Source organism: Spinacia oleracea, chromosome 4 (genome assembly GCF_020520425.1).
Source record: "Spinacia oleracea cultivar Varoflay chromosome 4, BTI_SOV_V1, whole genome shotgun sequence".
Taxonomy (NCBI): domain Eukaryota; kingdom Viridiplantae; phylum Streptophyta; class Magnoliopsida; order Caryophyllales; family Amaranthaceae; genus Spinacia; species Spinacia oleracea.
Window position 1 is genome coordinate 146,275,864 of NC_079490.1, and position 22,412 is coordinate 146,298,275.

The following is a 22,412-nucleotide window of genomic DNA, read 5'->3' on the forward strand; positions in this document are numbered from 1 at the left end:
TACGGAGTAATACCAAACAAAGAGATAGAACCACCAAAACCGTTGTGGCTCAAATTCTTACACGATCAACAAAGAAGACGCATCGCACGTCTTCATTTTCCCACGAAATTTATACACAAAAGTAGAACAAAAAAAAGTTTGAAGCTTGGTTTGGAATCGCAGAGCATCAATGGAGGTTTTCAGAGCCACAAATCCTTTGTCTTGGACTACCTCTATCTCTAAACTCCCCTCTTTTCACTTCTCCCCTAATTCCCAGGTTCAAATTTTCTCTCTCACTCGAAATTCACTCAATTTCAAGTTTTTAGTATATGTTAAGTTTGACTCTTTTTTTCAGGGTTTCGAGAACAGGAGATTTAGTTTGTGGTGTCTCAGCAAAGAAAATGAGTTTGACCCGTCTTCCAAGGTGCTGCATTTCTCATAATTCTTCAATTATTAGTGTCTACGGAGTAATTTTCACTTTGGTTGTTTTAGGTTTTTTAAACAATTGATGCATAATTGGATTGTGTATTGTATGTGGTGTCTTTGGCTTCTGTTTGGTGTATACGATTACACGAAGGGCAATGATGCAGTCGCCAGTCGGGATTCAATCCCAGGTTTTTGGTATCATGCTATCACCCCCGAAAATTAACCAACTAAGCTAGACGTTACATTATATGTGGAATTTAAGCTTTTAAGGGGTTTGTTAATAGCTGGGATTGATAAATGAATTCAATATAACAAACTAACAATGTTTTAACAAGATATTTCAAATGAATTCAATTAATAGCCATATTCCAGCTTCTCAAGTTGAGAAACACTTTCAAGAGCTTGACCAAACACTACCTAACTTTAATTGGGTGATTATTGTTTATTCATAGGGCAATCAGATGGTTGTATCAATAACTGGGGCTACTGGGTTTGTTGGCCAGCGATTGGTTCAAAGATTACATGCAGGTAATCAAGTGAATGTATATTATTAACTTAAAGTCTTGATGATGCTTATTTGTTTTAATTCCCAACATGTTTACGTTTGCTGATTAGGGTGTTTGTTTGGACATTGCACTGTTTGTTCATGTCGGATTTAGGTGTCTTTATAACTGATCTAGGTTACTTATACGGAGTAATAATCATTTTGCATGATTGGTATGGTAGAGTGATGATCCTCGTGAGAAATAGTGATCAGCTATCCAGTCGAAAACTGAACAAGTGTGGTTTGGAATTGATTTTGGTATTCAGTTGACAATGAAAAAAATTGAGGTTTAACATTGATTCCCCCCCCCCCCCCCCCCCTTTCATAATGATGATTTAGATGATTAGACTTAGAACTATTTGTTACGGAGTATTAACCATAACCACTTACGGAGTATATTTTAGTACTGCACCCAAATGATATCAACAATGCATACTTCAATAAGGAGTTCTTTTTTTTGATAAGGAAATAAAATCAATAAGCAATGTACTAGCATGCTCAAAGGTGTAAAATTTAGTCAGTTCTCTTTTCTGCATGTTGGTGATGGTTATGAGTTGCTCGAGCTGAATACCTTATTCTTTTCACTTCAGATAAACATCAAGTTCGTGTCTTGACGCGATCCAGGTCTAAGGCTCAGCTAATATTTCCCGGTAAGAAGGTAATGAGAATACCTACACTGTATACTAAAAAGAGAAGAAGTGTTTGTACAAGTTTTTAATACGAGTCTTAGAATTTTTCTCTGATAGCAAATAATAAATTTTACACATCTAAATTTCTAATGGTTTATACTGTTCAAATTCCAGTGGATGGAATGCCTAACCATCAGCTTACCTTGTTTCATTTTTACATCTGCAGTCAATAAGTTCCCAGGCATTGTGGTTGCAGAGGAACCAGAGTGGAAAGACAGCATACGAGGTTCAACTGCTGTTGTAAATCTGGCGGGAACACCTATAAGTACAAGGTGGTCATCAGAGGTATGTATTGGTAGCTTCGGTACATCTAAATGTGCTTCAGTTTCAGTCGCAGGGATTGCAAGTATGATATGATACCAATCGCCCGCAATATATTATACTCTTAGGCTCCGTTTGGTAGGGTGTAAAACGTTTCCATGGAAAACGATTTTCCCTTTTTAATCATTTTGCGTTGTTTTGTTTGGCAAGGGATGGAAAACAATTTTCCATAACTCCCTCAAAAGGTGGAAAAACATTACCATATGAGAGGAAGGGAAACCACTTTTCCATCTTTCCATCTTTCCTCCTTACCTCCATCTTCCTTCTTCCCATCAATCTTCACCCATCTTCTCCCATCTTCCTTTTTTCTATTAATTTTCTTGTAAGGAACCAAACAAAGAAAAACATATGAATTGTGTTTTTCCTTGGAAAAAGTTTTCCATGGAAAATCATTTTTCACGATAACATTTTACACCAAACCAAACAGAGCCTTAACCATTCAAGAAAAAAGAGGGATCTTTATTGAGCTCATCAGTGTATATTATTGGCTTCCTGTAAGTCTGAATCCTAGTTTTGTTATGACCGGCTTTAGAGAAGGGCAGCATGAGATCTCTTACTGAAATACAGCCAGTTAGTGGCTAATAAGTCTAATTAACCATTTGGACTACTTTGATTCTGATGAGCTTTCTACCACATGCATGGGGGAATACAAAAATATGCTGCCAATAACTTTGATGGAATGCTACTGGGAAAATAATGCTGATAAATAGCAACATACTCACCTCTGGCTTCAGTTCAAATCAGTCCACAGTAACACTTGGTGTCTTGGTGGCTATATATATTGGTCTCTTGAATGAGCTGATTACTAGCTTTCAGCAAAAAAGTTATACTGTCACTTGGGCTTATCAAGCATCATATTCATGCAATAATCCAATCTTGTTGATACTAATATGTTGGTTATTGTTGTGACCAGAACTTAAGATAGCTGATTGCAGTTTCTTTTCCATTCTATGATAGATTAAGAATGATATCATGAAAAGCAGGATCAAGGTCACTTCTAAGGTATTTCCCAATTTCTTGTTGAGTATATTTTCCTACGTAAATTTCTTTCATTTGGTTTTTTCTTGTAGAAAAAATATTGCATATTGTCTCTTCTTTTTCTAGGGTCTGCAAGATAGGTATAACATTTCCTTTCCTCTCAATTGTGAATTTTTTTTCCTTGTCTGAAGGTTGTTGATTTAATAAATGACTTGCAACCTGATACCAGGCCTTCTGTTCTGGTCAGTGCAACAGCGGTTGGTTATTATGGTCAGTCTCACAAACTGTTGTCTTGTGTTATTCATGAATGTAGCATCTTCGCTGCTCTTAATATAGTGTTAATTATGATTTCTTTTGTCTGAATGCACAGGCACAAGTGAGACACGGGTTTTTGATGAGAGAAGTCCATCAGGAAACGATTACTTGGCTCAGGTGAATATTAGAATGTTGATTATGTGCTGTTTCATGCTCTTAATGCTAGTCCATTGTTCAAAGCATAACCTAGCCGGTACTATTTGGATTGAGGTTATAATATTGTTGCTGTTGCTTGACATCTAGGATATTCCTAGAGTCTCAGGTTGAATTTCTGTTTGCCCTTTGATTGTTCATGACATGTAACTCAATGACAATACATGCAGAGCATGAGATTCCTTCGGTTGATTCTAGTTCTCTAGCCATCTGCTGAAGTTGCATTAAAATTGGATTCTGAAAGCATATGACTACTTCGATGCTTTCCGAATCCCTTTATTTCTTTTTAACAGAATATGCAACATAAGAGGAACTGTTCTAAGAATAAGTTTTTCTAAGGAAGAGGCAAAAATTATGCCGAGATGGTTCATGATGGCTCAATATTTAGGAATATTCTTTTGAGCAGCTTTCCAGGCCTGGTGTAATTGGTTCTTGAGGCTATAAGGTGCAATCCACAAAGGCTTTTCTACAACGTATTGAGAATTTCTCACGCTTTTCAACTGAATCTAGGAAGCTAGTTGTGTTATACCTTTTCAACTGGGCTTGGGACATGAGGCAACCAAGGGAAGTCTCTCTAAATTTCTTGGTCCCTTGGAGTCTAGGGTGCTTTTCAATTTGGGAGTAGCTGCCCATTGAATTTTAGCAAATAGACATGTTCTACCTTTGGTCCTCACCATTGTGGTAGATGTCTCTGGGTTTATAGGTGTGAGATGTGTCTTTTAGAATTGGGTTATCAACAGCATATACCTGGGTTTCAGAGACTTTTAGGGTTAAGGTTCTTTTTTTTTTGTCAATATTTTCCTACCAAGGTCTCATACGCATGAGTTTTAGCCTTCAAAATAGACAGTCCATTTTTGCATCTTGTTGGATCCAGGTGTAAAAAAAGGTCTCGGACACCACCGGGGGGAAGGGGTCTCTAGACCGCCTCCTCTAAAGTGAAAACCGGGCGCCTCGGGTCTTGTCAACCTGAATATGATGAGAATGCAGCCTTCTTTTGGATTGTCATGCTACTTAAAGGGTTAAGGGCAGGATATAGGTTTGTGAATGCATTAGATTTATATGACTATCTTTCTACCTCCTCCCCTTCCCCTGCATCCCCGGGATGTGGTTGTTCATTTTATTGACATGCCTATACCTAATCTTGGTACCCTGATCTTCAGGTTTGTAAAGAATGGGAAGCCTCGGCGCTGAAAGTCAACAAGGATGTAAGGCTAGTACGTGTTCGCATCGGCGTGGTTCTTGGAAAAGATGGAGGTGCTCTAGGTACTCATTGATCGTGACCATGTAATGAAATGTATTACTTTATTTCACCTGAAACCTCGAAAGCCCCCTTTCATGTCCAAGTTTTCAGATGTGGACAGTAATTAGTCAATTAGTCTGATTGTTTTAAAAACTAGAGTTACCTTCTCAGCTCTTAGTTATTCTCAAGCTTAAGGAATACTGTGCTAGTCTATCTTTTCCCGTTACATCATTCCTAAGTGGTTATGCAATTGTGAACCTGATACATGATTTTTGTTCAATTCTCTGAAGCCAAGATGATCCCCCTGTTCATGATGTTTGCTGGTGGACCTATAGGGACTGGAAAACAATGGTATTAACTGTTAAGTTGATTCTCTCCGTCTTCACTCCCTCGCTACATTTGTAACTCTAGATGGTAATGTTCTCATTAAGTTGCTTTTTCTTTGTTGTTTAGGTTTTCCTGGATCCATTTGGATGACATTGTGAATCTGATATATGAAGCTCTATTAAATCCAGCTTATGAAGGTTATAATCTCTTGCTTTTATTCTATGGGCTAAAGTATCATTTTTCTTTTAACTTGATCTCAATCCAATCGTTGACATACTTGAATCTAGAATTATTGCTTGGTGCCTCCTTTTCTTCTTTAACACTACCGAAGAAGAAGAAATGAAAGATAAGCTCCTTTAGAGATAGAGGGAGTACTGCATGACTCGAGCTCAACAAACAACTATATTATGGAAAGTGGAATTAGCAAGTTCTACAGTCTTTCACTCAGCTAACCTATCCGTAGAGTGCTAGTAGTCTAGTTAGTCATTCATGGAGTTGTTTCTAGTACCTCTAAGAAATATGATTATCCACCGTTAGTCAGTAATGTGCTAGAACTCTTTTCTGTGGTTGGGAACGTTGTGTCATCTGTTCGTTTCTATTCAAACAGAAAACAAAAAAGATGTTGATATAATATGGTGTCCCCCCCTCGCCCCGAAAAGGATAAAAAAACTGTGTTACCCATTTACCCTTCCAGTTTTTGGTCAGTCGAAAAGCTTGGGTTAAATAGCATTCTGAATATTGTGCATATTATCAAGTAAAAGACTGTTCAACTTCAATTCTTTATTCTAGCCAGAAATTAGATATTATGCCATAACATTCGGAAGTTCTGTTCTGTTTATTACGTTTAGGAGCTAGGACATGTTACCTTGTCTGATCTCATGTGCATAGTAGTGAGGAACTTTGTTGGACAAAATAATGGATTTGTGTTATAAACTTCAGGTGTTATCAATGGAACTGCTCCAAACCCTGTTACACTAGGAGAGATGTGTCAAAATCTTGGAAATGCGATGGGCAGGCCCTCGTGGTTGCCGGTACCAGACTTCGCACTCAAGGCAGTTCTTGGAGAAGGAGCTATTGTAGTAAGTATTTGCTTGGTATTGGTTGCTAACGTGATATGTGTGTTGTTATTGTAAAGCATTACAAAAGGAAACAAATGGGCTCATTATTTTGCGCATGCAGGTTTTGGAAGGGCAGAAGGTACTTCCAACGAGAGCCAAGGAATTAGGCTTCTCATTCAAGTTTCCCTACATAAAGGATGCTCTGAAAGCTATATTATCATCATAAAATTGCAAAATGTTCTTTAGAAAAATGGTCATTCTTTTAATTATTTCTTTGGTCAATAGGCAAGACCCAGGCAAAGAAATGGGTTTCTGTTATGTTTTCCGATGGATAAATACTCTGGCATAGTGGTCTCTGAACAGAATTAGGCAAGATTTTTGTGTATGTTTGAGGCAAACTTCTTTTGCGAGTAATTGAAGGAAACCCGCTGAGCAGCAGAAGAAATTTACAATTTACTGCATAAAAAATCACCCTCCAGTGCTATATACAATGTGTCTCTTAATGCTTTTTTATTTGAAAGGAAAACAATTCATTAATAAAGAGTCATACGGCATCTACAAGAGAAATATAGATCTAAGAAATACATGACAAATTGAAATCAAATAAAGGTTTCTTTCATCAAAATTACGGCCGTTGAATAGATCTTGCATTGTAGAACCGTGCCCACCAATGAAGTTTTGGCCTACTGGTTAAAACTGATGGCATTTGTACGATAGGTCTCAGATTCAAATTCCTCTAGTGCGAATCAGGTTCACTGTAGTTGCACTCAACTCAACTCAACTATTATGCAAAAGCATTTATCCTTCCTGATTAGATGAGCAACAACGCAATGCATCGAACTGGCATATAATGTCCAAATTCAAAAATCTGGTTACGCTAATGAAAATGACAACACGTTAACAAGAATATTTGATAAAGGTAAAGTAAACTTTGTCATTAGGAATACTTTGAAAGTGAAGTTGCAATAGTACGCTAATTAGAATCAGGTGCCTCAGCCTCTATTGCAAATTTGCAATAGTACACTAATTAGAATCAGCATGTCAACTACCACACAATTTTCAACTATGTTAGAGAATCAAAGGATGACCCCATTTTTAATAAAAAGAAGCCAATTGTAATACTCCCTCCACTCCTTTTTATTCTTTACGTATTTTCGTTTAGGTGACATTTTTGTTCTAAACATTGAGAATTATTCATTTTATATAGCAATTTATGTAATTTGCCTTAATTTGTTCGATAAATAAATAAAGAAATCTTATTGGTTGTTAGATTAGTTAGTGGATTGAAGCTCTATTATGTTTATTATTGTCTCAGTCCCTAAATGTTGTTTATATTTGGTACTTTACACGCGTTTTAACGTATAATAAATATTTTCTTTTTAAATGCCAATTATTCCATCATTAATACAGTCTTCATTTTTTCGAAAATCTGACATTTATTGTCTTTTGGGTATAGTGAAAACTTTTATTTTTCATTAATAAAACTCAATCCACTAATCAATTCAACAACGAATAAGACTTTTTCTGCTTTGTTGTTGTGTTAGTTGTTTTATTTCCTTTTCTCTTTTGGAGCTCCCCTCCTCACTTGAATCAAAAAAAAAAATTAAGATTATTTTGTTTAACTTTTGAACCAATTATGGAAAAGCATATAGATTACAGAAATGAGAAATTATGAACAAAATTAATGCATAGAAAATTTGACCAAGTAAAAATAAGAATTGACACAAAAAACAACAGAATAATAAGGGTGTAGTTGTCAATTTATATCAGTTTATAAAAGAAAAGATTCTCCAATGTAAGTTGGGACACCAAAAGGAATACGTAAAGAATATTATATTTTGGGATGGAGGGGGTATTTTTTAATAAAGAATTAAAGGAAAATGTTTGGTTGACCCGAAGGGTTGACAATCCCTAAGATACGTATAACATAAAATAATATATAAGCATAATTAATTGGAGAGAGAAAGTGTTGTATGTAAAGTTTCAATGCATTTGTAACCAATTAAAATTCAATATTGAAAGGGTTAACAACCCTTAGGGTTACTCTATCATTGTCCAGAATTAAAGTTGTTTTCACTTTATCCAACAAAGACAATAAATAAAGTATAAACATGATTAATGAATGAAGTACTCCGTAATTTGCATTTTAAAAAAGAATCTTTATCTTTATTGATTATACGCCAAATCGCATGTATAATACCAAAAATAAAGAACAAAAAAGAACGGAGAAAGTGGTAGCTAATACATGAAGTAGTAAAGTTTTAGAAGCTTCGAATGAGTAGTACCTAAGACTTGAGATTAAACCTCGTTTACATATCACTGTCTTGTAGTTCTAAAATAATACTAGTATAAAGTATTATATTAGTTTAATCTGTAGAATTTGAGGGGGGTAATTAATAAATCAAAGGACAATATCTTCAACGCAGAAATACAGTTTTGAAAACATGAAAGTATATAATTTTCACCTACATAATTTATACGGAGTAAACAATAGGTCTTGTGCGCACAATAAATTTATTAAATATCAGACTTAATTTTACCCAATTTTTAGTGATTTTGAATATGTTTTTTTTTATTACCCCCCTCTGTTCTCAAATATTAGTTTCACTTGAAATCTTGACACTATTCACAATTAAAGATAATCTTCTAATTTTTTTTCCAATACGTACTTCCAAATATATTCATGTGAGATCTTATTTTGTTCGTCTTAATGTGTAGTTTAACAATATCAATATTTATATTTTTTTTAACATACGTATTTGGAGATATTTACGTTTTAATATTGAGTTGAAACGATTTGAAAAGTCAAAATAAGACTAATATTTAAGAACAGAGGGAGTAACTTTTTTATGTTAGGAAGTAATTTTGATGGACAACTTTTAAAAGGTTATACTGTTATCTTTATAGGTTACGTGTGATTTTGAAAGAAAAATTTTATTAAAAAAAAAATATATTTATCACTAATAAAAAAAAAAAAAATTATATCAAAATAACTCTTAAAAATATTCGGTTAACTTTACATCCGCCTTTAAATATTTATTGTTTACCGGATGTAATTAATTTTTAGATGTGAAACATAACAACGTTTTTAAGACGATAAAATGTGCAAGTTTAAAAAAGGAAAAAAAAAATCCCACTCTAAAAGATGAACGATTTTTCTACAAATGGCTAAAACAAAAATTTATTCCAAATTTATGTCGGTCTAAAAACTAATTCATGTGGTACATTTCACGTAGGATCGATACAAGCTTCATTCTTTTTTAATTACCGCTAATACCAATAGCGTTCTACGTATAAAACTGCTAATACCAATAACAATTTTATGTGTAGAAACGCTAAAGGTGGTAACGGTTTAATTTCATTTATTAACAAAAGCATTTGAAAATAAAGCTTATACTTGATTCTACGTGGGAAATCACACTTCCTATTGGAATTTTTACTTTCCACATACTCCCTCCATCTCTTTTTGTTTTTTACGTTTTCCTTTTTTGGGATTTCAAAATGTTGTTTACATTTCCTTTTATATTATCACATAAATGATTTAATATTCTATCAAAATTTGTGTCCAATTATTATTTTAACCAATTACATCCATTGGATCATTTAATCTCTCACACTTTTCAATTATGACATTAACTTTTTCTCATTTTCCCAATATCAGAATTTTGATAAGGGTAAAAACATTATAAATAAACGCGATTTTCCTCGTTTACATAAAAACTAAGAAGAATCTCAATACACATTAATTAGTCGTTAAAACGCGTGCAAAATACCAAACGTAAAAACAAAAAGAGACGGAGGGAGTACAAAATAGAGAAAGTTGCTTACCTAGTTTCTCCTAGAGTCCTAGGTAAGTTACTTCTCATGTTCAACCAAACATCATTCTTTCTATTTGCTAGAAAATGTCAATACATGGGAAAATCTTAGCTTATTCAATTCCTAAGAGATTTTACTTGTTGTTCCGGTGTTGTAAAGATGGAAACAATGGGCTTCGAATGAAGGCCCTTTCGTATGTGTTGAAGATCTTGCTTGCTTGAATGAGTCGAGTCCGAATTCACCTGCACAAGAGCAAAGTCACTAGCCTCGGGGGTGTTTCCGAGGAAAGCCCCTCTGATGCCTAAGTAAGAACGATGCTCGGATTCTAGAGAGAAGTTCTCTAGAAGAGTAGTCTTAAGGCGATAAATTGGACGTACCTTGAGGTGTGAGCCTTGGCGGCCTATTTATAGTGTTTGCATAATAAATGCCCATAGGTCATTTATTGCTATTGGGCCTTGGGCCTTGATGGATGGCTGACTAGCCATTGGTAGGTTTGATGCTGTTGTTTAGAGCCATTGGGCTTTGGACTTAGTGGCCCAATTGAGAATCAATTGGGAGCCCAAACAACATGCCCCCCAGACCCGGTCCATTTAGAATTAAATGGGTGGATTTCCAGTTGTCAGAAGTCCAAAAGTTCCCTCTTTTTTTTTTTGAAAAGGGATGATTTGCATTGATGACAAGTGTTGGGATTTGCATTGTGTCGTGGAGATCGTGGGTCGAAAGGAAGTTGATACGCTTCCCTTTTCTATAAATACCGGGCGCTAAACTTCCTTCAAACTTTACTTTCTCTCTCTTTTAAGCAAACTTCCTCTCTTTTCCCGGCGATCGCGGTTTTTGAGTTTCTTCAGATCTACGAAATTCGGCCAGCTTTAGACTTCGGGAACTTGTGTTGTTCGTTTTATCGGCGAATTCCGCTTCGGAAAAAGGTAATTTGTTTCTGAATTCTCCTTACTTCTTCGTTCTTCCTTCTACTCCTCAATCTAAACCCTAGACCGAGAATTCGCGACCATGGCAAAGAATAGGGGCAAAAGTAAGTTCGTCGTTGGCTCCTCTAGTGAGAGGGAGAATGTGCCTTCGGGAAGGGTACAGAAAACTTCAAGGGGTCGGCCTTCGGAGAGGCCGGTGGAGAGGCGTTCGACTGGTTGGGACGCTTCCAAAGATGATGTTGTTGGCGGGTCTGGCGTGTCTGAACGCGCAACTTCTGGTAAGAAAGCTGGTTCTTCGGGTGTACGCCGTCCTTACCCTGAGTTTCCAGTTCATTGGACTGAAGCTGATCCGCAGGGCAAGTATGCCCCGATCTTGCATGAGACCACTAAGATCGATGGTCCGTTGGAGAAATCGGTCAGTGGTGACTGGTTGGTGGAGGCGAAGCTGGGGAACTACCATCGGAGGGCCGAGGAGCTATACGGAATCCAGCACGCCTTGGGGTACTGGTGTGAGCTTCCCGATCAGGAGCGTCCTCGGGTGACTCATCCGCCGAGGGGGTTCATCTCTGTGTACACTCATCACTTGGAGAACGGTCTCCGTTTTCCCTTGGATCCATTCATTTCCGAGCTCCTGGTGTCGTACAACATCAGTTTGGCCCAACTTACACCCAAATCTATGAGGCACATCATCGGATTTAGATGGGTGTGCGATTTTGTTAACTTTCCCTGCTCTGTCGCCGTTTTTTCGGGATCTCCACGATCTGTCTTTCAATCATGCTTCCAAGGGTGATGGGTATGGTTGGTGGACCATCATCAACAAAAAGTCCCGAAGGAGAGGGGAGCCGAACTATATTACGGCATACCCTTACCTCAGTTCTGACCATAATTGGAAGACGGAGTGGTTGCTCGTTCGCGTGCCGACGGATCCGAAGCATCCCAATTTTTATCGCCCTCCGAAGTGGTTTGTGACTCCTGATCCTGATATGGGAGGCGTGGCTGCTCCGGATCGGAACCATCACCACTACGTGGATCTCCTCCAGTGGTTTTTGGCTCGGGAGGACAACTACAAACTGCCGTCTAGCTGGCTCCCGAACCTCAACTACATCTTGCGGGAGGACATTCTTGCTGTCGCCGGTCTCAGTAGGATTTTTGACAGGGGTAGGTGTCTTTCGGCTGGGACCGTGTTTCAGTGAGTTTGTCCTCCTCCTTCTTTCCTCGTTTTACTGACTCGTTTTTGTGCTTTGTTTCTGCAGAGTACGGCTTTAGCTGCCTTGATCCTGTGATTTTGGGCATCTCTTTGGATCTGAAGACTATTCACGACTCGGCTCCTGATTACAAGTTCGGGAAAGAGAATTCTCGTAATCCTCGTTTGAAGGATTACGTGTTGTCTCCTTCGGGTGTTGCTCGGATATCCGAAGTTCGAGCTGATCCGTGGGATTCTGCCTCCTCTCCCGAAGCTGTTCCAGTGAAGGTCGTGCTTCCTGATTTGAGGACAACTTCAGATCCGGTGAGTGTTTTTATAGGCCTGGTTTTTGTTTGTCTTTTCTTTCTTTTTGGTTGGCCGTCGGCTAACGTCTTGGTCCTGGACCATCTTTCTAGGGTCCTGGGACTGACGCTGTGCCGCGTGCCGTTCCTTCGGTTTCATCTCCGGCTCGGATAGATATCTCTTTATCTAGGAACCGGGTACTTCACCTTTTTTCTTTATTTCCTCCTTTGTCTTCCTCTAAATTTATTGACCCTTGGCCTCTCTTTTTAGGATCAAAGGAAAAGGAAGGGTAGCACTCTTCTGAGGTCTTCCGCGCATCCGAAGAAGGCGAAGGCTTCCCAGTCCTCGGAGAAGGTATTTGCCCTGACTTGGAGTTTTCTTGTAGTCCGTCTTTCCCTTTTTCGAAGCTGACCTTTGAACGCTTGTTTTGTAGGAAACGATTTCGGAAGACATGCCTCCTCCCAAGAATCTCCTTCACTTCATGCCCTTGCCAGGGCAGAAGTTAAAGAGTGTGGTGGTTGCGGAGCCGCCGCCCGTGGATCAACCGTTGGCTGAGGAAGATACCATCCCCTCTCCGCTGAAGCCGTCTACTGCTTTAGGGATCGAGATCCAGGATATCACCAAGGTGATGGAGGCGATTGAGGCCGACCTTGTTCCTGGCTCGGATGCCCCTATCGTGGCCGAGCAGAAGAAGGAATCTACTGACGTTCCTCTCGAAAGAGAGAGAAGTCCAGATAAGGAGATGGTGGACCTCACAGGCCCCAATGTTGAGGTTCCCGAGGCTGAGAAGGAAGTTCCCTCTGCTGAGGAGGAGCAGCCCGAACAGGGTCTGACGAGGAAGAGGCGCCACTCGACCTTGGGTTCTACTTCGACCTCGGCCCTGGATAGATTGATCCATGCTGACCCTTGTTCGGATGTTCCGCTGAAACGGATTCCCGAGGAAGTAAGGGAGGCGATGGCTCGCTATGCTAGGGCTCCGGTTTTGGGGGAGAATCCCATGGCTCACGTGGGATCTTTGGTGGGTCCTGAAGCTGCTCGGGAGAATCTTCTTCGGGCCAACCCGCAGTGGAGGGTTCCTGGAGCTGAAGAGAGGAACCCGGCTATGATGGCCCAGTACTATCTGAATGAGGTAAGTGTTGGATTTTTTCTTTGAGTTGTGTTTTTGTTTTATGTTTTTCCTACTTTTTCTCATCTTTCCTTCGCTCACAGGCTGTTTTCTGGTCCTCGTTCGCTTCCGAGTGTAGCTCGGTTGAGGAGAGACAACTGAGGAGATATCAGGAGGCTTATGCTCGTGATATTCCTATCTTGGACCAGAAGGCTGGGCAGCTCTTCTCCGAGCTGGTGGAGGTCAAGCAACTGTACCTTCAGTACAGTCGTGAGGCTAGAGCTTCAGCTGAGCAGATCGGGGCCGAAGTTGGGAAGCTCACCTTCCAAGTCGAAGAGGATGCTGAAAAAATAGCTTCCTTCGACAAGGAGAGGAAAGATATGGCCGCCAAGTTTGCGAGCGAACTTGAAGAAAAAGACAGACTTCTCAAGGAGATGATGTCTAAATTTGAGGCGGCCGAGAAGCAGAGCCAGGATGCGGAGGCGAGGCTACATCAGTTTGTCAAGCATCGGGAGATAATTCAGAACCAAGCTGACAAGGTGCCTGTTCTCCAGCTGAAGATCCGAGAGAAGGATGCAACCATTCGGAAGTTGGAGCAAGAACGAGTTGACCTCTACACTGCTGATCAGTGTAGAGAGCAGTATTGGAATGGCATCCTGGGCGCTCGGCGCATGTTTGCGAAGCACATGCCTCATTTCCCTTGGAATGAGAAAGTTCCTCTCTGGATGAGGGCCCAGGATCACTTGGTGGAGTGCCAGGCTGATCGAGACGAAGCTGAAGCTGAACGCCAAGCTGCTCTTGCAGAGGCTCGGGCCCAGAAGGCGAATTCCGAAGGTGACACTACTGCTGGGGGTTCTTCGAAGGATGCTCCCCTAGGGGCTGCTCCTGAGACTCCCAAGAGTTAGGGATTCGGGCAGTCGTCTTCTTCAGAGTCGGTCGGTTCCAGTTGAGGACTTCCGAATGTGTGCTTGCTTTTCCACCTTTTGCCTCGGCGCTGCGTTGTACTTGTTTCTTTTTGCTTTCTTAGTACTTCGGTAGGCCGGTATTGTCTGTTGATGGCTGCCGATTTTAACTGTTTCATTTTGTTTTCAATTTTTGAGGGTCCTCGGGTATGTACCGAGCTGTTTGATGTATTTGTACTTCCCCCAAATATTGAATGAAAAATGAATGTTTGTTACTTGGCTGCCTCTTTTCAATTTTTTGTACTTCCGCAGTTTTAAGTCTTTGAATCCGTAGATTTTCGAGCTCTTCTATCTGTAGACTTGCTAAGAAACCCTTTGTTTTTGCGAGTTCTTCAAATCCGTAGATCTGTTAAGAGACTCTTTAATTTTGCGAGTTCTTCAAATCCGTAGATCTGCTAAGAGACTCTTTAATTTTGCGAGTTCTTCAAATCCGTAGATCTGCTAAGAGACTCTTTAATTTTGCGAGTTCTTCAAATCCGTAGATCTGTTAAGAGACTCTTTAATTTTGCGAGTTCTTCAAATCCGTAGATCTGCTAAGAGACTCTTTAATTTCCAGACTCTTCAAATCCGTCGATCTGCTCAGAGGTCTGGATTGTTCTTCCGATCTCTTGTGGTTCGGAAACCTGGGCAAGAGATCGCTAGTCTGCCTCTTAGTTATGACTTCGGCGATCCGTGGATCTGAGCCGAAGTTTTATAACTTGACTCGAGCGACTGTTTGTTGCGAACAAGGTTTATCTGGGTATCGCGAATCCGAGGATTCTGGACGATTCCCTGAAGTGTATGATTTGGTCATTTCTTGCATTTTATCAAGGAATGGGCAAAGTCAACCTGCTTTTAGTCTCGGATTGATCAGATCCGAGGCTGCATGTATATATAAAGGGACAATTTAGAGATAGGTTTAATGAAACACATGGTGCCAACGGCTTTCCTCTTCTCATTAAACAACTTACTTGGCTTACAGACAGAGATCATACAAAATATTTCTTGAGAACATCGGTATTCCAATGGTTCTTCAAGATTGTTCCATCTAACTGTTTCAGCATAAACGTGCCTGGCCTTTTTTCGGAATGGATGATGTATGGTCCTTCCCAAGTGGCTGAGAGTTTGCCATGGATCCGTCCTTTCTGAACCGAGGCGGCGTTTCTGAGTACTAGGTCACCGACTTTTAGGGGTCTAGCGTTGACTCTTCGGTTGTAATGCTTGTTGACCCTCTGCAAATAAGCTGCGTTGAGTGTCCTCGCATCGTTCCGAGCTTCGTCTAGTAGGTCGAGAGCTTCGGACAGAAGTTGGTTGTTGCTTTCTCCTTGGAGCCCATCATACCTGTTGTATGCCTGGATCCTCAAGCTTTCTGTTCCGATTTCCACAGGGATGACAGCTTCGGATCCATATACAAGGTGGAACGGTGTTTGCCCGGTAGCTTCTTTCTCAGTGGTCCGAAGGGACCATAGCGTTCCGGGTAGCTCTTCTAACCATTTGTTTTTGTCATCCTCGACTCTTTTCTTGAGTGCGTTGAGGATGAGTTTGTTAGCAGCTTCGGCTTGCCCGTTGCTTTGTGGGTGGCAAACTGCCGAGTAAGCTAGGTGTATGCCGAACTGTTTGCACCATTTTTGTAGCGGGGTGTTGTCGAACTGTTTCCCGTGGTCGAAGACCATCAGTCTTGGTATGCCGAACCTTGTGATGATGTTCTGCCATATGAATTTGCGGACCTGAGGTTCGATGATGGAGGAGGCAGCTTCAGCTTCGATCCATTTGCTAAAATAGTCGACTCCTACAATCAACCACTTCTTCTGGTTCGTAGCTGAGGGGAAGGGACCAATGATGTCTAACCCCCACTGCGCGAATGGTAAGGGATACAGTGTTGATTGTAGGGTTTGAGCTGGTTGATGGATAGCTGGTGCGAACTTTTGGCATTTCTCGCATTTCCTTGCCATCTGCTTTGCCTCGGAAACCATAGTGGGCCACCAGTATCCGGCCCGAAGGGCTTTGTGTGCCAATGTCCTGCCTCCGATGTGGTTTCCGCATATCCCGAGGTGGATTTCTCTTAGGATGTAGTCAGCGTCTGTTGGACCCACACATTTTAGCAGCGGAGCGGAGAATGATTTCCTCATGAGCTCTCCTTCGGCGCTGATGATGAACCACTTGTTGAATCTTTTCAGTGTTCTCGCCTGCAGCTTATCTTCGGGAAGTTCTCCCCTTTCTTTGTATGCAACTACTGCGTCCATCCAGCTGGGTTCGGTACGTAAACTGCATACTGTGGTGGGTAGCAAGTCAATGCTTCTCTCTTGGTGAACTTCCACGTGGACCGACCTGTTTAGGTCGATGAGTGTTGAGCTTGCGAGTTTTGACAGTGCGTCTGCTTGCGTGTTTTGTCCTCGGGGGATGAGAATGACATCAAAGGATCTTAACTTTGACGTTAAGGATTTAATTTTTGCTAAGTAAGCTGTCATGCTGGGCCACTTGGCCTCATACTCCCCTCGGATCTGGTTGGCTACAAGCTGGGAATCAGTTTTGAGGCAAACATGCTCGGCCTCCAGGGATAAGCAAAGCTCTATCCCTGCGATTGCGGTCTCATATTCGGCCTCGTTGTTAGTTGCTTTGAAGCCGAACTTCAATGCATACTCTATGCTTTTCCCCGTTGGGGGGATTAGTACAACTCCTGCTCCTGAGCCGTTTACTGTGGAAGATCCGTCAGTGAAGACCTCCCAAGTGCTTTTCGTATCATCCAGCATTTCCTGGTATGAGCACTCGGCCAAGAAGTCTGCCAACGCCTGTGCTTTGATGGCGGTCCTCGGCTGATATTTGATGCCGAACTCTGATAGTTCGAAGGCCCAGGCAGCCAATCTTCCTGACCTCTCTATTTTGTCGAGTACTTTCTCGAGCGGTTGGTCAGTTAGTACTGTGATCTGGTGGGAGTCGAAGTATGGCCTCAGTTTTCGTGCAGCTACCACTATTGCATATGCGACTTTCTCGATGAGCGGGTACCGAGTTTCGGCTCCTGTGAGTGTTCGGCTGGTGAAGTAGATTGGTTGTTGCTTCTTCTCTTCTTCCCGAAGAAGCACTGCGCTGACGGTTCCAGGGCTGACTGCGACATATAGGTACAGGGTTTCCCCCTCCTTTGGTCTGGCCAGTGTCGGCAGTTGAGCTAGGTGGGCTCTGAGTTGCTGAAAAGCCTCTTTTTGCTCCTGCTCCCATATCAGTTCGGGATCCACCTTCCTCGGGACCCCCTTTTTCTTGACTGGTTCTGCTTCTCCCCCGGGGAGGCTCTTTGGTTTTAGTGCTTTGAAGAAGGGGGCTCCCTTGTCCGAGGCTTTTGATATGAACCTTGTTAGTGCGGCTAACCTGCCGGTTAGCCTCTGTACGTCTCTCTTGGTCCTCGGCTCGGGTAAATCCAACGCCGCTTGGACTTTGTCCGGGTTCGCATCGATTCCTCTTTCGCTCACCATGAATCCGAGGAACTTCCCTGACTTCACCCCGAAGACACATTTTTTTGGGTTCAGCTTCATGCTGTATTTCCTCAGATTTCCGAAGGTCTCTGCCAAGTCTTTGACATGGTCTTCCTCCTTGATGCTTTTTACAATGGAGTCATCCACATAGACCTCGACATTCCTCCCTTTCTGGTCGTCGAAGACGTGATCAACTAGCCTCTGGTAGGTGGCGCCGGCATTTTTCAAGCCGAAAGGCATCATTTTGTAGTTGAACACTCCTGCGCTTGTGATGAATGCTGTCTTTGCCCTGTCGTCGGGGTGCATAAACACTTGGTGGTAGCCTGAAAAAGCATCCATGAAGCTGAGCAGTGCATGGCCGCTGGTGGAGTCAACCAACTGATCTATCCTTGGCAGGGGATAGCAGTCTTTGGGGCAGGCTCGGTTCAGATCTGTGAAATCCACGCACATTCGCCAAGAGCCGTTCGCTTTCTTGACCATCACCACGTTGGCCAACCATTTTGGGTAAATGCATGGCTCGATGAATCCGGCCTCCTGCAACTTTTTCACCTCTTCGGCGATGGCTCTGTTTTTCTCCGAGGAGTAATTCCTCTTCTTTTGTTTGATTGGCCGAGCTTCAGCGTTGACGTCCAGCTTGTGACAAATCAGCTTCGGATTTATCCCTGGCATATCTGCTGCTGACCATGCAAAAATGTCTTTGTGATCCCTGAGTAGTTGGATCAAATCGATTCGGAGCCCCGAGCTTAGGCCCTTGCCTATTCGGACGCTCCTTTCTGAACCTTCTTCGAGGAAGATATCCTCCATTTCCTGATCTGGTTCAGGAGACAGGGTTTCGGGGCGGGCATCGACCTCTGCGGGAGATAAGCTGCTCATGCCTGCTTTCCTCCTTTTTGCCTCACTCTCCTCTCCTGGGGCATCTTTCTCCGCCTCCGAACCGTCTCCTATTTTGGGCTTTCGGATGGCAGTGTGGCAGGTTCTTCTCGCAACCTCTTGATCACCTCTAATTCGTTCGGCGAATCCTGCATCCGAGACGTATATCATCAGCTGATGGTATGTGGAGGGGACTGCTTGCATCTTGTGAATCATGGTTCTTCCCATGATTACGTTGTATACGGAATCGCAGTCCATCACCAGAAATTCGTCCCGAAGGGTTTTTGCTGCTTGGCCTTCGCCCACTGTGACTGGCAAGGTGATCTTTCCTCGAGGGATAGCTGCGGATCCGTTGAATCCGATCAGAGGGTAACTGACTTTCGTCAATGCTTCCTCTGACTCTTCGAGGATCAGTTGCTCGAAGCAGTTTCTGAAGATGATATTGACGGCACTTCCTCCGTCGACCAACACTCGATGTACGTTTTGGTTATTGAGGTCCATGGAAATGACTAGAGGATCGTCATGTTTGTACTGGACTCCGAAGCAATCATCGGCAGTGAAGGTCATGTTCGGGGGGTGTGGTTGGTTGTCTCCCACTGTGCTGAAGTTGACTCGATGGGTGAGAGCTCTTAGGTGTTTCTTGCTGGCTTGGCCAGACTTCTGTCCCCCGAACACCACTAGGATGTCATTCTTCTTGTGCCCTGTTGCTTCGTAGACCCTTTTCTGGGGTTGCTCGTGTTGTTTGCCACTTGCGGCCTTTTCTTTTTCCTCCCTTCGGTCTAACAAGTACTGTTTCAGGTAGCCTCGGCGAACGAGGTCCTCAATGTTGTCTTTCAGCGAGTTGCATTCTTCGGTGTGGTGACCGAAGTCATCATGAAACTCGCACCATTTGTTCTTGTTTCTCCGAGCTGGGTTGGACTTGAGCTTCCCAGGTAGTTTCCACTTTTCATCATTTCTGTTGAGGCTAAAGATTTCTTTTCGGGGCAGAGTTAGTGGAGTGTAGTTAGTGTATCTGGGTTGAAGTTCACCCCTTCTCCCGTCTTTCTTCGGGCTCATCTCTCTAACTCCTACTTTCTCCTTCCCTTTCCTTGAGCCGCCCTCGGGCTTGCTCTGGGTATTTTTTGTTTCTCTCGGATCCGACGATCCTTTCAACCTTGCAGCGGCTTTGTTGAACACTTCGGTTCTGATGAACGCATCAGCCATTTGGAGCACGTCGGCTATTTTGGAGGGGTTTTTCATCGAGAGCTTATCACGGAATTTCCCTTCCTGGAGCGCGTGTTTCAAGGCGAAGATGGCCACATCTGGCTGTAAGTTTGGTATGTTTGTTGATTCCTTCATGAATCTGGCCATGAACTCTCTTAGACTTTCGTCTTTTTCTTGTTGGATTGAGGTCAGTTCTGCCGTGGTTCGCTCGGGGCGATTGTTGCTCACGAACTGTGTGCAGAATCTCTTTTTCAGCTTCTTCCAGCTTTTGATCGATCCCTTCGGCAGCGATCTAAACCATTCTCCCGCCACTCCGGTTAGCGTGGTTGGGAAATATTTACACCAACATGCTTCGGAGTAGGGACTCAAGAACATTTGCTGCTCGTAGGAGATGACATGATCCCTTGGATCCGTGATTCCGCTATACGTCAGGTGTGCTGGCAGTCTTACCTTTGGTATCTCTTCCCTGATCAGCTCGTCCGAGAAAGGGGACGACGTGGGAGTCATGATTCTTTTCCCGAGTCTAGCCCTGATGCCCTCGTTCGCCGAGGTTCTGTGATTAGAACGTTCGGGCGTACGATGGGGGCTAGGGGTTCGATCATGCCTCCTGTCTCTTCTTCTTTCTCGGCTACTGACCTCGGGTCGTTCGCCAGATCTGCTTGATTCGCCTACCCCGAGTCTCGTATGGATCGAGGGTCTTAACCTTGAGTGGACCGAGGGCCTCAACCTGCTGAGCACCGAGCTTCGGATCCGAGTGTTACGAGTAGTCGATTCGCTTTGGAGAGCTGTTGGAGTAGGCGATGGTTTTGCAAACCAATCTGGTTGTTGTTGTGCCCTTTTTTGGGTGTCCCACGTGCTTTCCATCCATCTCGACGTCAGGTGTGTTCCTGTCAAGGGGAGGAGCTCTCGTTCGGGTCTGGACACTTCTACACTGGGCTGCTCGTTCAGCCTTCGCCTGATCCTCCTCTCTTCTCTGCGGTCTTTTGCCAATCCTTGCTGCTTCTCATTGAAGAGGAAGTTTTGCATGATGGTCATGGCCGCAGTGAGCTCTTCCCTAGTTGGAATCGGAGGTCCTGCGTTTGTGGCGGTCGTAGCTCTGCTTGGCTGTGACCTCGCCACCGATTGAGGGTGCTCCTCTTCGTCAGATTCCGAATCTGACTGCACTATCATATCGTCATCATTGTTGTTGATAACATCATTAACCATTTTGCAGAAAGAGGTGGTTAATGTCTTTCAAAAGGCTTTGAAGTGTTCGTCCCCACAGATGGCGCCAAATTGTTCCGGTGTTGTAAAGATGGAAACAATGGGCTTCGAATGAAGGCCCTTTCGTATGTGTTGAAGATCTTGCTTGCTTGAATGAGTCGAGTCCGAATTCACCTGCACAAGAGCAAAGTCACTAGCCTCGGGGGTGTTTCCGAGGAAAGCCCCTCTGATGCCTAAGTAAGAACGATGCTCGGATTCTAGAGAGAAGTTCTCTAGAAGAGTAGTCTTAAGGCGATAAATTGGACGTACCTTGAGGTGTGAGCCTTGGCGGCCTATTTATAGTGTTTGCATAATAAATGCCCATAGGTCATTTATTGCTATTGGGCCTTGGGCCTTGATGGATGGCTGACTAGCCATTGGTAGATTTGATGCTGTTGTTTAGAGCCATTGGGCTTTGGACTTAGTGGCCCAATTGAGAATCAATTGGGAGCCCAAACACTTGTTATGATAAACCAAACGATAGAAATTCCAAATAATGAGCAAATGAGGGAAAAAACCCGGTTGTAGGATGAGAATTCTGACAATTAAATTGGTGGGGATAACAGTAGAAACAGAATCATCCATAGGTCTATAAAAGGGATATATTCATCAGATCAAATAAGAAAAGCTGACACAAGCAAACCAAGTTAAAGCAAAACTCAGTTCCCAAAATTTGAAGCATGCAAATGCAAATGCAAAACTGTCCTCCTCCTCCTCAAGCTCAAGGATATGGTTATCCTCCATACTGTTTCCCGAGCCCCGGCCCCGGCCCCGTTCCCGTTTACGGAAGCACATACAACTCCGGGAATAATGTGAATGGATCCGGCATACAGAAGAACGGAGACGTCAAAGTCGGAAACAGCAAGGCAAAATCCGGTGGTGTTGACATTGGTACCATTGGTGGAAACCATACCAATCAAGGTGGACAACAATCCAGTGGAAATGTTACCTTAGGTAACATTGGTTGTTGATCATGCTATATATAATACCAAAGATTCAAAGATTCCAAGATTCAAAGCCAAGGGTCTAACACTTAAGTTAATTATGTAACGCTTTTAAATAAAACTTGTTGCAGGAGTCAACATTCTGCTTAATTATTATGTAATAGTTTTAATTTCTTGTGTTAACTACGTAGATGTGCTACAATTAGTTCGACCTAATCTTTGACTATTTGTACCCATTACACGTTAATATATGAGTAATTTTATGTCTTGTGTTCTAACTGTCATAACTCCGTGCCGATTACTCTCTATGTTCCCTTTTATTTTCCACAAGTTTCTTTTTGAGTTGTTTATAAAAAGTTGTTCTATACTAACTAAAATGATCATA

At 42.4% G+C, this 22,412-nt stretch overlaps 1 protein-coding gene across 1 annotated transcript; it reads left to right on the forward strand.

Moving 5' to 3' along the window:
• On the forward strand, nt 1–6,482 carry LOC110777797 (epimerase family protein SDR39U1 homolog, chloroplastic). Its single transcript, XM_021982388.2, has 13 exons — nt 1–256; nt 335–403; nt 858–933; nt 1,540–1,599; nt 1,805–1,923; nt 2,917–2,961; nt 3,129–3,207; nt 3,308–3,369; nt 4,566–4,668; nt 4,936–4,996; nt 5,099–5,169; nt 5,912–6,051; nt 6,152–6,482. The coding sequence occupies exons 1-13, from the start codon at nt 170–172 to the stop codon at nt 6,254–6,256; spliced, it is 1,077 nt and encodes a 358-aa protein (XP_021838080.1). The 5' UTR covers nt 1–169; the 3' UTR covers nt 6,257–6,482.
• The last annotated feature ends 15,930 nt before the right edge of the window (nt 6,483–22,412 follow it).